Raw genomic sequence first — 12459 nt, 5'->3', positions numbered from 1 at the left:
TCTCTCTCTCTCTCTCTCTCTCTCTCTCTCTCTCTCTCTCTCTCTCTGGTATTCAAGCGGATAAACGAGCAAATAAACAAACACAGCTCAAGAGACGAAATGGCAGGAGATATAATCGATGTCAACACATAAAACACGGGTAAGTGCTTAAGCGCATCTTTCTCTCTGTGTGTCGTTTGAGTCGTTTTATCCGAAACAATTAAAAATCAACAACAAAACAACAGGCAACTTATATGTATTGAAAAGAAAATTTCGGGGCGGAGTTAGAACGATGCACACGGCAATACAACCGGAAAGTGTGTACGGAGTACATAGATCGATCGAACGAAAAGGAGGGATAGACAGCATACACACAACGTATGTGGCGAACAATCATCAAATGACGAAAATGATGATGACGAATTGCTATTTACTTGTGTGTGTGTATTGGTTGCAGCAAAGGGTATCCCAGCCAAGTTCACTGTAGCATACAATCAGTTTTGGTGTGGCGGTTAGTGCGAACGATCGGTTCTTCGTATACACAGCTAATACGATTGAGCAAAGTTTTTTTTTTCACTGAAGGATAACATTTGAAGGAAGAAAAAAATTCGCAGATTGAAAAACAAAAGTTTTGTGGATTAGATGAAGAAAATAATTCTGTGAAAGTCAAAAAAATATCGTAAAAAAATTGCAAAACATCACAAGTGATCAGAATTAAGCGAAAATTGCTATCAAGTGAATTTCTTTAAGCCAATAGATTGTGACGCGAAAAAAACTCGATCAAGATGATGAACGACGCTTTAGCTGGTATGATTCCATACGATTCGATTGGATTGTATGAACAGCCAAAGCCGAGATTTTTCTTCAAAATGCCGCGAGTCGTTCCGGAACAAAAGTCGAAATTCGAAAGTGACGAACTCTTCCGACGACTTAGTCGCGAGTGTGAGGTAAGGAACCGATTTAAAAAAGACTAAATTTTTTTTTTTAGAAATAGAAGGCATTTAGATTTTTGTCTCAAAACTTTTATCTCTTCTTCGTGAATGCCATGAGAATTTAACAAGTAAAAAATTTCGCGATTTCTTCTTCGTCTTTTCTTGACCCATAATTCCCGATGTATTCAACACAAATCGACGACGGTATATTTTCAATGCGGATGAATCATAACATTTCATCAGAAGCACACGATTAAATTTGAATTCGTATGAATGAAATAGCGAAACAGAAGAGAAACAGTGTAATAAAAGTGAATATAAACAAGTGTCGCAGCGATTACAAAACTGTTTTTTTTGCACGCGCGCGAGAAGCGTATAACCTGTGTGTGTGGTATTTCCTATGATGTTCACATACTTGCTTCATACAATTTTTCGATACACAGTGTTGTAGTTCCACGCGCATTTTGTATCTATTTAATGACGAGAGCGACGGCAGTGACGCCGTCGTCAAATAATTCATTATAAATTCAAATATTAATGCCGAGAGCGAGTGAGTGATACACGGCACACAATCTGATGTGTCTATATGTGAATAATCTTGACCAGTCAGTCCGTTTGCATGACGTAGCCACCTTTTTCTGCGTATTACGATTTATTTTCGAGAATCAATAAACTACCTGTTTTGTTTCTTGATCGTAAACAAAATCCCAAGCGAAATATGTATGAGGCAGCGGAGGCGAACTCATATGCATTATTATTTTATCGAATAGTTTTTGTTGTTGTTTGTCCGCTCAAAGTCATTCCAATCCACAGATAAAATTTATCTTGAAAAATGTTCATATTCTTTTCGTAAGACATGCTCAGACGGACTTTGGTTCTTCCTGTAAAAAGAACATATTGGGCTAAAAAAAAGTCCTTGAATAATTCTCAAAAGAACATATTAAGTCAACGAACACAGTTTTTTTTCCTTCAGAACCATGATTTTAAATGGAAAATCTATTGTTTTTTTGTCTATAGATTCGTTACACAGGCTACCGAGATCGTCCACAAGAAGAGCGACAAATTCGTTTCCAGAATGATACTCGCACTCAAGGCCGTACAGAGATTGCATTTGTAGCATCTGGAACAAATCTACAGCTAACATTCACCAACAACATGACGCCGTATGGACCACACGAACGTGAATTGGATTTCGACAAAGAGCCAGGCAAAGTAAGTGCACCCACCAATCTATCTGTTCTATTCGCTAAACCATTTTGAACAACCATGATAATTTGTGAATCAATTATACCAAAGTAAACAAAAGCTCTTTGAAATGCACTCGCATTTGAGTGATTACGTCAATTCCAGTTTATACGTTTGATTGATATGATACGCCTATTAAATCGTTTGTTATGTATTATTTGACATTTTCAAAGCAAAAATTCCGATCGATTTTCATTCTGAATAGTATACAATTATTATACTGGGAATAGACCAGAAAAATGTACGAATGAACAGTAAATTGGATTCAATTTTACGAAACAAGAAACGTGCATTCTATTCGGAGAGGATTTTATACGTGTTGCATCGAAAATTTGGCGTGACTAAAACTAATTGTTGGCAGTTCATCTCATTCTTTTTGTTCATTTTATCCCAAAAACGGTTCGTTTTTTTTCTCTCTTCAACCGAAAATGCTCTTTTTAGAGAAAAACTACAGAAGGATATGGAAAAAAAATCTCAGAAAGAAGATTGAAAAATGAAAAAACTCAAATCCGTACACGCAACGTCATTCCCAGCAGAATATTCATTGAACTCTTTTCATGAAACTTGCCCCCAGTCAAAAATCGATTTTTTGTGTATCTCTGAAATAATCGACGCGATTTGTTTTTCTCGTTTCTCATTTGAAACGGCGATTTTATTTGCTTATGTAAAGTCAGCCATTTTTGTTCTATTTACTTTTTGTCGCACCAGTAACTGGTATTCGATGAAACGAAATATTGAGATCATGCGCAATTCATCTCCGTTTCGGCGAGATGCCATTCAAATAGCAGACATGGCACGGGGTTTATCGGAGCGTCTATTTCGGCCGTTCTATAGGAAAATAGTGACTAAACTGGAATTCATATTTCGGAAGCATCAATCCTGCTTTTCTATTGGTGGTCCTAAAAATATCGAATTTCAAGGACATGAATCCGTGCCGTTGCGAGTCATTTATACCAAATATTTGACATGTTTACAAGCTATAAAAGCAAATTGAGCGACATAAACTAACAAACTGACGCCTGAAATGCTCACGAGCCACTTTCACGCACCATGGTGAAAATCCTTTAAAAACTTTAAATTCTTTGCATTAACGCAGCCGATTCGGTGTCGTCGAAGATAAATCGTGACATAAACATATGCTCATCTGAATTTTTCTTCATGACGTGTCCAGAAATGGATATTCTCAAAAGTGTGCTTTGGCACGCACTCGCCCAAGAGCCATATTTACATTGCATCGACCAAACCTATTGGTGATGCTGAAGAGTTCTTCACTCCGTTTGCCTTAGCACTTGAAATCCAAAGAGCTCTTGCCTGCTGGGGATTATGGGGTCTATGCTGCAAATTGACTTTTAAGTCGAATTCAATTAGTCTTCCGAATTCGTTGAAGAGTAACAACAAAATTTATAGTTTCCGACGACACTTTTATCGGTGCAATCATAAATATGTTTATGCTGCTGTTTGTATTGTTTGAGCAAAGGAACGAAACTTGAATAGATGTCATCCAGAGAAAATGAGAGATGTAACGACAAAGTCATTTGTCTTTCGAATTTTGGCTATTTTGTTTTGGGAGTCACAAAACTGGTGATAAAATAGAAATTCAACGAAAATCTCGGCCTGAAATTCAATAGAAACAGCACTTCCTTGCAGAAACACGTTCGCCTCAGTATCGAAATATATTCTCTCTTGGGCATATGAACAAAACAGTCGTTTCTTTTCTTACAGCTCGAAGCGGGCTACCTGATGATGTTGATCTCTTATTTGCTGTATGTTTGTTGCTTTTGCTTTTGCTTGACATTATTATTTGTCGGAATTGTTTTGTTGTCACATTCACAACAAGCACACATATACTCGGTCGTTTCCATTTCCTTTGGACCCCGATCGCCTTTGTATCGATTTCTCTGCGTCTGATTCTAAGACACGATCAGTGTAACGAAAAAGGCAAATAAACACAAACGCCAAATGGTGCTAAAAACAATATCTTTTGAAAATGACGAACAACAGCAGAAGAAGAAGAAGAGAAAAAAATCTAAGAAAGAATGAACATGATAACAAAGAACGAATGTGAAGGAGATGAAAGAATAAAAGCAACGAGTGAGAGAGAACGGGAGATTGAGAGAGAAACGGCAGCTACAGTGGAATAAGTGTCAGTTAATAAACGCTCTATGCGAATTAGGATCATTTCAAAGTTAAATGGTATATATCTTGCGCCTTTGTGTTTATCTATCCGGATTTGCTTTCGTTTTCTACCTGAAAGAAAAAAAGCAACAACAACCCACATTACTCATTCGGACTCAACGAATGTATATATATGCAATCGATCTTTTTAAAACAAGTTTTTTTTTTGTTTCACTGTCTCATTTCAAAATGCCAACGTTTTTGTTGCTACATTGGATTTTATCTGAAATCATTTTCGCTTTGTTCAGTTTTCTATTGCATCAGATTACTTAGAAAAATACAACGTAATAATCAAACACAAGAAGGAAAAAAATCATAGCCTTTTCTGCCGTCTACAATAAAAGGTGCATTATTGCTGTTTGTCCGGATGATTAGTGATGATTACGATTTATTATTAGCTGGTGCAAACATTTTCGACGTGAAATCATATTGATGTATTTGTAAAATGTAATCATATCGAATGTTATTTAACACTTCAGTTATCGTATCAATCAATGGATTTAGCCCATTCGGCCGGTAGTAATAACGAATTGAAGGGCAAAGGCAAACATTACAATTGGTTGATTTTTTTTCTTCTTTTTTTCTGAAATGAAAGAAGTTGCATATAAACGTAAATGGATTTTACCTGTTAATGCATTCCCGAACACAAGTAAAAATACACACAACAAATTGATCAAAAGTGAAGCGAGTAAACGAAAAAAAGAGGCCAATAATGCATTTAAAGGAAAATTACGAATAATTGCCGGTTCGGTGCTCAAGATCAAGTCAACAATCTTGTACGAACAACGAAAAATAACAACATGGAAATTATATAAATTTCCGTAAAATATCAATCATACGCTTGTAAAAGGTTTTTTTTTGGAAATTGTTTTTTTCTGTTGTTGTTGGTCATTTTGAGTGAATTGAACAAGTCCGAATGGTTTTGAAATTGGAATTTCCTGCACACGTACAAAGCACGGCTTGCATTTGTACTACTTTGTGTGATTAAACAACGATGGGCCTTTCTCTGTCGGACGACTGATCAACCAGATGACACTGGCCGATATGGCTCATTTGAACAACATGACCATTGGTCAAGGCGGGTTTTGGGCAACGCCATGTGCTGCTCGCTTCTCTGACCGAAACCAAATACCTAAAAGTTACAACTGTAATTTTCAATCCACGCACATTTTTTGATACGGTAATTGTGCTCTCGAGTCTCTTTGGGACGAAGTACCATCGAAAAGGTGACAAAGTTCAGCTTATTAAATTATTGATCCCGTTCACTTCAGTCGAATGATGTTGAACTTTTGTTTTCATCGCTCTGTGATTAAATCATTTCAGTTAAATGCATTCGGCACAACCCATTCCCTGGTGGATGCTTTTTCACTTTTTTCTTGTCGCCCTTTCAAAAGTTTACTATTTTGCTAAACAATTTTTTCCGTCTCTTCGGTGTCGACGCTGTTTTGGAAGTCCCATTGAGCGCGCGTTCCTAGTGCTCTTCTGTAATTACGGGAAAAACGTAAATATGACACGGCAGGCGGTGCATTGATTTTGCACACGGTGCATCATGACTACATTCTCAAACAATAACAATATTGAAGGAGAAAATAAAACAAAACAACGCTTAGAGGGTCGTGATTCCCTTCGTTGCACAGCATCGGTAGTTATAGTGCCACGTTGATTCAATCCCAATTTCAGCACCTCCACGGGACGCCGTGTAATTCTTTTTGATTTTTTGATTTAACAAATCGACATGCCGACTCATTTTCGATATTTCAACGCGCACCGCTGTCGATTGCTTTCCTTCTCTATTGACTCCGTTTATCGGACGCGATGCACAGCATCAGCCAAATCGCAACTGTTTGGCTCGATTCAAACAACGGCGGTAGTTTTTAGCCAAATTGACACGTTTGATCGAACCTTTTTTTTAAATGATAATTTGATTTGAATATAAAAAAAATCGACGAACTAAAGGAATGGCTTTGTTTATGTTCAATTTTAGTCGCAGCGAATTCAATTAAATTAACGAGCACAACAAATGACTTCAGGGCGAGGAAAAATTGCTTTCAATGGAAAGAATTCGATTTTAGCAGCTTCCGTTTATTTTGATCAAATTCAATTTTAAACTTTGCTTTTCGATGTGCCATTTACGGGCATTGAAACATCTGGTTGAATGAAAGAGGCTTGGCCAGTTGAACAGACTCGTTTGGGTTGTTGTTTTGGGGAAAACCCAACGTTTTAATGATAAAAGCAGTCTGAAGGCTTTTGATTAAATGGAAGCAACGTCACTTTTTATCTACGTGATTAGACAATTTTATCATATTGGAAACTATGCCAAAGTTGGCAAATGTAATTCAATTTCAATTCATCTAAAGTCACGGCCTTCCGCTTTGGATTGTATTTAAAATACAGTATTTCAATTAAATTCACGAAGATTTTCTAGAAAATCCATCCAAAAAACGTTTTAAATACGAAAAAAAAATAAACCAGGAATAGCCTCAACATTCAATACTATCGAATCCATAGTAAATGCTGAGCGTTGTGCGTGTGTGGTGTCGAAATATGATGCGTAAACTCTGAAGACCCCAGCAAATAGTTTTTTTTCCATAGAAATATTGATATTTTTCTGTTTTTTTCTCTCTTTCGGACCTGCTGTGCAGCCGGAAGTGCCCAATAAATAATTAAACAATTTTCTACGTTCGGATAACATGTGTTAGCGTTGAGCTGGTTGCTGCAAGCGCATAACCGAATAAACACAGTTTGATGCGTCTAATTATCCTTAATCATAGTACGGACTATTGACTCCAAAGGCTAAACACAAAAACACGAGACGAACGTCAAAACCGAAAAACTCGGTATTTGAAACTATTCTCTTTTGCTGTGCCGAACCAAATTCGAAACATTTGAGCGATTGCTTTATGGCACAATTTGGAAGGTCATAAAAGGAACAGAGCAACAAAAAGTCGGAACACGCACAATTCACAGAACCTCACACAACGAAGACAAGACCAATAAAACTGACAGAAAGTCAAATGTTCATTTCTTTAAAAAAAAAAAACTCAAAAGCCTTTTGTTTAGAAACGCTCGATACGAAATTCCGATGAAACGCGTTGAAAAATACATTACACGGATAATGAGCGTAATCATTTTTTATCGTTTCAGTTTCAATACAACTTTTGTTTGCTTTGAGATTGAGTTAATTACCGATTCATGAAAAAGATTTATGTAAATCAAGAGAATTAACGACTTTGAATGCATTCAATTAATCAGATTCGTTTTCTTCATCTTTTCAATAGGTTCATATTAAATCGCATATGATCATGAATGGTGTCTGTGTACGGTTTCGCGGTTGGATCGATTTGGAGCGTTTGGATGGCGTTGGTTGCTTGGAGTATGATGAACGTCGTGCGGCTCAAGAGGATGCCATTCTGCGTGATCAAATCGAACGGTACAATCAACGTTTGCGCGATTTCGAAGACAATAAACGAGCTTATCGTGGCGAACGACAAGACGATCTCGAAGCCGTACGACGTGGCGGTATTGGTGTTGGTGTTGGTGCTGGCATGTGGAGACGATAAATTCATCGATTTCAATAGCACCTTTTTTCAGCGGCATCACATTTTTTTACTTTAAATTACCTTTATTTATGAATTCAAACTTTTGTCATATAAAAGTGTGATTCACTTTGATGGATTATTATGTATACAGAAATGAGAAAAAAATTACCTTTATATTTACAATGAAGCCCCCCACTTTTAGTTGTTTTAAAACTAACAATTAATTCATTGTAAGCGATAATATTGTAAAGAAGAAGAAGAAGATAACGGAAAAAAAAGAGAGAAAAACACCATTTTACGTTCGATGTATTTTATGTTTTTGATTTTTTCTGAAGCGAATCTCTCACTATTAATGAAAATAAAAGGCTGGTGACTCCTGTTTAATTTCAAAAGAAACTCTTTTTGTGTTTATTTTCTATTTGCGTTTTTTTTTGTTCTTAGAAATATTTGTAGAATTTGATGTCTTTCTCTCTCTCTCTCTAAAATTGATTTTTTTTTCTTAGCATAAACTCAACACATTGAGCCTAAAGTATCATCCGGCCATTCAAAAGATATGCACACACACCAACGATTCAGTCGTTGTAGCAAATTAAAATGTTTAGATTAGGTGCAATCACAATTCTTTGTTCGTTTGTGTCGATCTTCCGTTCGTTTTTTCTTGTCAATTGGCTTATGTTAAATTTTCCCATTTACATATGTATAAACCTGAAAAAAAAAATCATTTGGTGAAAATTAATCCACATCCATTTTATTAATAACTGCATCAGTCGTGAACAAATAAATATTACGAATATTAAGAATCGAAATGATGTGTTGTTCATTTCATCGAAAATGACCTTTTAGCTGCTGAAAAGTGACAACATCGATAAATATCGGGATGAAAAGGACTGAAATATATCACGGATTGAAAGGTAGGTATGGATGCGAATCAGTTACATCTGCTGTTGGTCGCCTCTGACAAAAAGGGCAACAATAAAATGTGGCACAATAACAAACGGCGAACATTGTTGGACCAAACACCGCCTCAAAGGACAGAACATTTAATGTTGTGGCATAAATTAGAGCAAATTTCATCAAATCGCCCAATGTGACACGTTATTTATGAGGTAATCATGTAAATTTTTTCCTGTTTTACATTTGATTAACTACTTTTTCTGTTTGTTCTGACTGAGAGCGAGGAAAAAAACAGTTGCTCACGCGTGCTTTTAACCCTTTTGATGACAAATGCGAATGGGCGTCCATTCGAAATGGACATTACAACTGACTTTAAATACCTACGACATTTGGAATTCATCGTTTGAATGAAAATATTCAGTAAAAATAATAAAAGAGCAAAAAGAGTTAAGTGATTGAAAAAAATGAAACAGAAATCTTTTCAATTAAACTTCCTTCTCCTGGGAAGACTATTGTTTTTTTTTCGTTCGGTAGATTGTGCGAGAGATGGCAATTAATGCGAATTTGCTATCTTGCATCGCAAAATCAATTGTTCAATTTATAATTTATTTGGTGCCGAATTAATGTTTTGTATAAAATGCGTGCAAAACACACTCTTCTGAAGTGCAGTGAAACGAACGAGAGAATAAAATCCATTACAACCTCATACCCGTTTGCAATACAAAAATTCACATTGTCGCTCCCTATTTTGCAGTTGTTGCATGCCTTGTCTGCCTTGTTCCAGGTCAATAGTTTTAACTAATCATTTTTTATTATTCTCTCTAACTCATTTTTTTTCCATTATAAATTGTTTCTGAATTTATTTTCTCGCTAGTTGGTTTTTATTCTGTTTAACGGAAACGCCCATTTTCATTCACACAGTTGATAGACCTATTACGGTACAATGCTGAGCGACGAACATGGTCAATTCATAGAATTGAGAAAAATAGACGACGACGACGACGATGAAAAAAAAATTAATCGAATGAAAGGGTTGCACATTGTTTCAGTTTATTAATTTTCAGTTTGTTCGAATGAAACGCTTGATCCATTTTGGCTGGTTTTATTTATTGCTCGAGTGTGACGTTGCAACAAACTCGTTTCGTTTACGCTGTCGCTCATGTGACTGAACTTCCAAGTGTGTAACACATTCCATAAACGTTGCAACGTTTTTTTCATCACGTATCAACGCCAAATTTGAATTTTGTATGAATCATTGAATGTGAGTCAACTATACCAACCAAAGGCGGTTGCAGTCAGAGAGGAGGTAAATGAGGCTAAATATGGACGATTTTGATTTCTAGTTTTGGTTTAATTTTTATTTTTGTTACGTTAAGAATGACTTTTATCCATCAATTGAGTGACAATTGAATTACATTCAGTCAAAATTCAGCTCAGAACGGTAAGTCATCCAAGTTGATTGTAATTATCTGACTTTTTCCTGGACGTATAGTAAGTAATAGTATGAGCTTCATACTTGCTCATTCCGAAATCGCAAAGGGAAAGTATCGCAGATGTTTTTCTATAGGCATTAGTGTCATTTATGCCCAAAATCGTTTCAATTATCCCAAAATCGATTAAATTCCTATTTTTATCGCAAAATCGGTAGTTTTTGCCCAAAAAATACAGAGAACTTTCCTGGAAATAAATATCCAGTCTCATCAACACTCTTTTATTAGTCAATTTCCGTGTATAAAAAAGGCGGCATTAAATTAATGCACCCTTTTTTGTGAACTAACACTACTTTTTTGTATAGTTCCCATCGAGATTACAACTCAATTGGTGAATATCGTAGCAAAAAAAACGGTACCATTTATCTAATGTGCGATAATATTAGACACGCTCACCCTTTATCCGATAGCTAAACTGTCCGTTCATTATTTTACAGATTTTCGGAAATGATACGTTTTTTTCGGCACACATGATTCGGCGTGATTTTGACTCATAAGATAAAATAGTCTTATTGAATGATTGAGTATATCGGAGAAAAAACGGGCTAGCTGCAAAAAAACGTTTGCATTGCTGAATGTTATTTTTATCAAACATTTATTTTCAATCGAATCAATCAAAGTGTATTTGTGGCATGTGCCGGAGCATTTTTTTCGGCAGCGTGTGATATGATAGGTCAACAAAGGCGCGTGTATCTAGTTAAAATTGGGCCTTAGCTTATATCAAAATGGAACATGAATTTAAAACAATTATTTTAAATCACGAATTCGGGATAACGCGACCAATTGCTCGAATAAACATTTTTAATCGTTTAAAGTGCAGAAACACGTTGTGATGAAATTTCGTATGAAATTTCGTTTGAAAAAATATTTTATATGGAATATCCTGGATAAGCATACCTATCAGCTATAACAAATGTTATTTTTGATTTAATTCCAATTTCAGCGAACAGTTTCCGCTTGAAATGATGAGTTTTTGGTTGATGCATACGTTTTTGATGTCATAACATTTTGAGATAGCACGTTCGCACAATAGAATCGTGTCATTTTTGTTTATACTCAGAAGCCGATTAAGAACTGCATGAGCTAGTTTAAAACATATCTTGAGTTGATTTAAATTTATAGGAGACAAAAATTGACGTCTAATAATCGTGGTTCTGTTCCTTAGATTTGATGACAAGATGACTATACCAAATGACGTATCCAATACCTGAAAACCATAGCTACCAATTTCTCCAATCGATTCATATGTTCTCAAAAATAATAACTCTTTCTCTGCGTATGAAAATTCTCATGAATTGAAATTTCCCACCAAAGGCTGACAACAAATTATCCGATTTGCGTGAAAGTGTCGATTTATGAGCCGAAAACTAAATATTTTTGTAGATTTTGCGGATATTTTCTGGCATCTAATGGTCAAAATAGTTCAGAAATCATTCGATTTTCCCGTAAATCAGTAGCTAGATCAGCCTTGGAATCGATTCAAAGCGCCTCTACAAAGCATTCATCAGCCATTTACCCTTTCGAATCTAACGACAAAACTATGTGAGCATAGCCTTGTCAAGCGCGTACGTATGTAATGTGTCAAAAGATTATCCTAAATATAGTTAAGCTGAAACTCAAACAATATTCCAATTTCAACTCAAACGATCCCTTCGTCAGTGTAGCGATTGGAATAAACGGCGAACAGTGGCACACAGCGTCAACCCTATGTATGTTTGCATACTCACATTCAATTGCGAAAACATTTCCGTTGAGCAAATGAATATAAATGCTGAGGGAGCACTCATCGTATTTTCTGTCGTCTTTGGATTTGTTTAAATGTTTCGATTTTCAATTTGCTCATTTCCAGGCGTTACACAAATGACACTTTCTGCTCTTTTTTCACAAAACAAATGGCATAATCTCTATTTTTTCTCGAAGCGTTGAATGCTCTTTTCGCAAGTTCAACATTCAATTTCAATTAAATTTAATTGTGCAGTCGAATGGATTGAGTCTTTGTGCCAACATATGACCAGAGGTATGGTATGCATCGTTTGATTTATTGAACTGTGTTTCTTTTGCATGTTCAAATTACAAATTTTTATTTAAAGTAAGGCAAAAAAGCCGTTCGGTGCGTGTGTGTGGTTTTGGTTGTAATTTTCTCTCTCTATGCTCCAGCATTTCGAAACATGATTACAGGATGAGCAAGCGTTCTCTCGCTCAGTT

The 12459-nt window shown here is 35.9% G+C and overlaps 1 protein-coding gene across 1 annotated transcript; it reads left to right on the top strand.

The window, feature by feature from the left end:
* The first annotated feature begins 475 nt into the window (after nt 1–475).
* LOC129569498 (protein big brother) lies at nt 476–8676 on the top strand. Its single transcript, XM_055448351.1, has 3 exons — nt 476–926; nt 1929–2123; nt 7610–8676. Exons 1-3 carry the CDS (start codon nt 765–767, stop codon nt 7889–7891), a joined length of 639 nt encoding a protein of 212 aa, XP_055304326.1. The 5' UTR covers nt 476–764; the 3' UTR covers nt 7892–8676.
* Nucleotides 8677–12459: the final 3783 nt, after the last annotated feature.

This window comes from Sitodiplosis mosellana, unplaced genomic scaffold (assembly GCF_009176505.1).
Source record: "Sitodiplosis mosellana isolate CC-2019 unplaced genomic scaffold, AAFC_SMos_1.0 Smas_scaffold_38, whole genome shotgun sequence".
NCBI lineage: Eukaryota > Metazoa > Arthropoda > Insecta > Diptera > Cecidomyiidae > Sitodiplosis > Sitodiplosis mosellana.
Note: the sequence above shows the minus strand (reverse complement) of the source record. Positions and strands in the feature narration are given on the sequence as shown.

Excerpts from the sequence above, each read along its gene's own strand:
- LOC129569498 (XM_055448351.1), top strand. The coding sequence starts at position 765 with ATGATGAACGACGCTTTAGCTGGTATGATTCCATACGATTCGATTGGA. Across the intron at positions 927-1,928 it reads GACTTAGTCGCGAGTGTGAG|ATTCGTTACACAGGCTACCG; the intron begins GTAAGGAACCGA and ends TTTTGTCTATAG. Across the intron at positions 2,124-7,609 it reads TCGACAAAGAGCCAGGCAAA|GTTCATATTAAATCGCATAT; the intron begins GTAAGTGCACCC and ends TCTTTTCAATAG.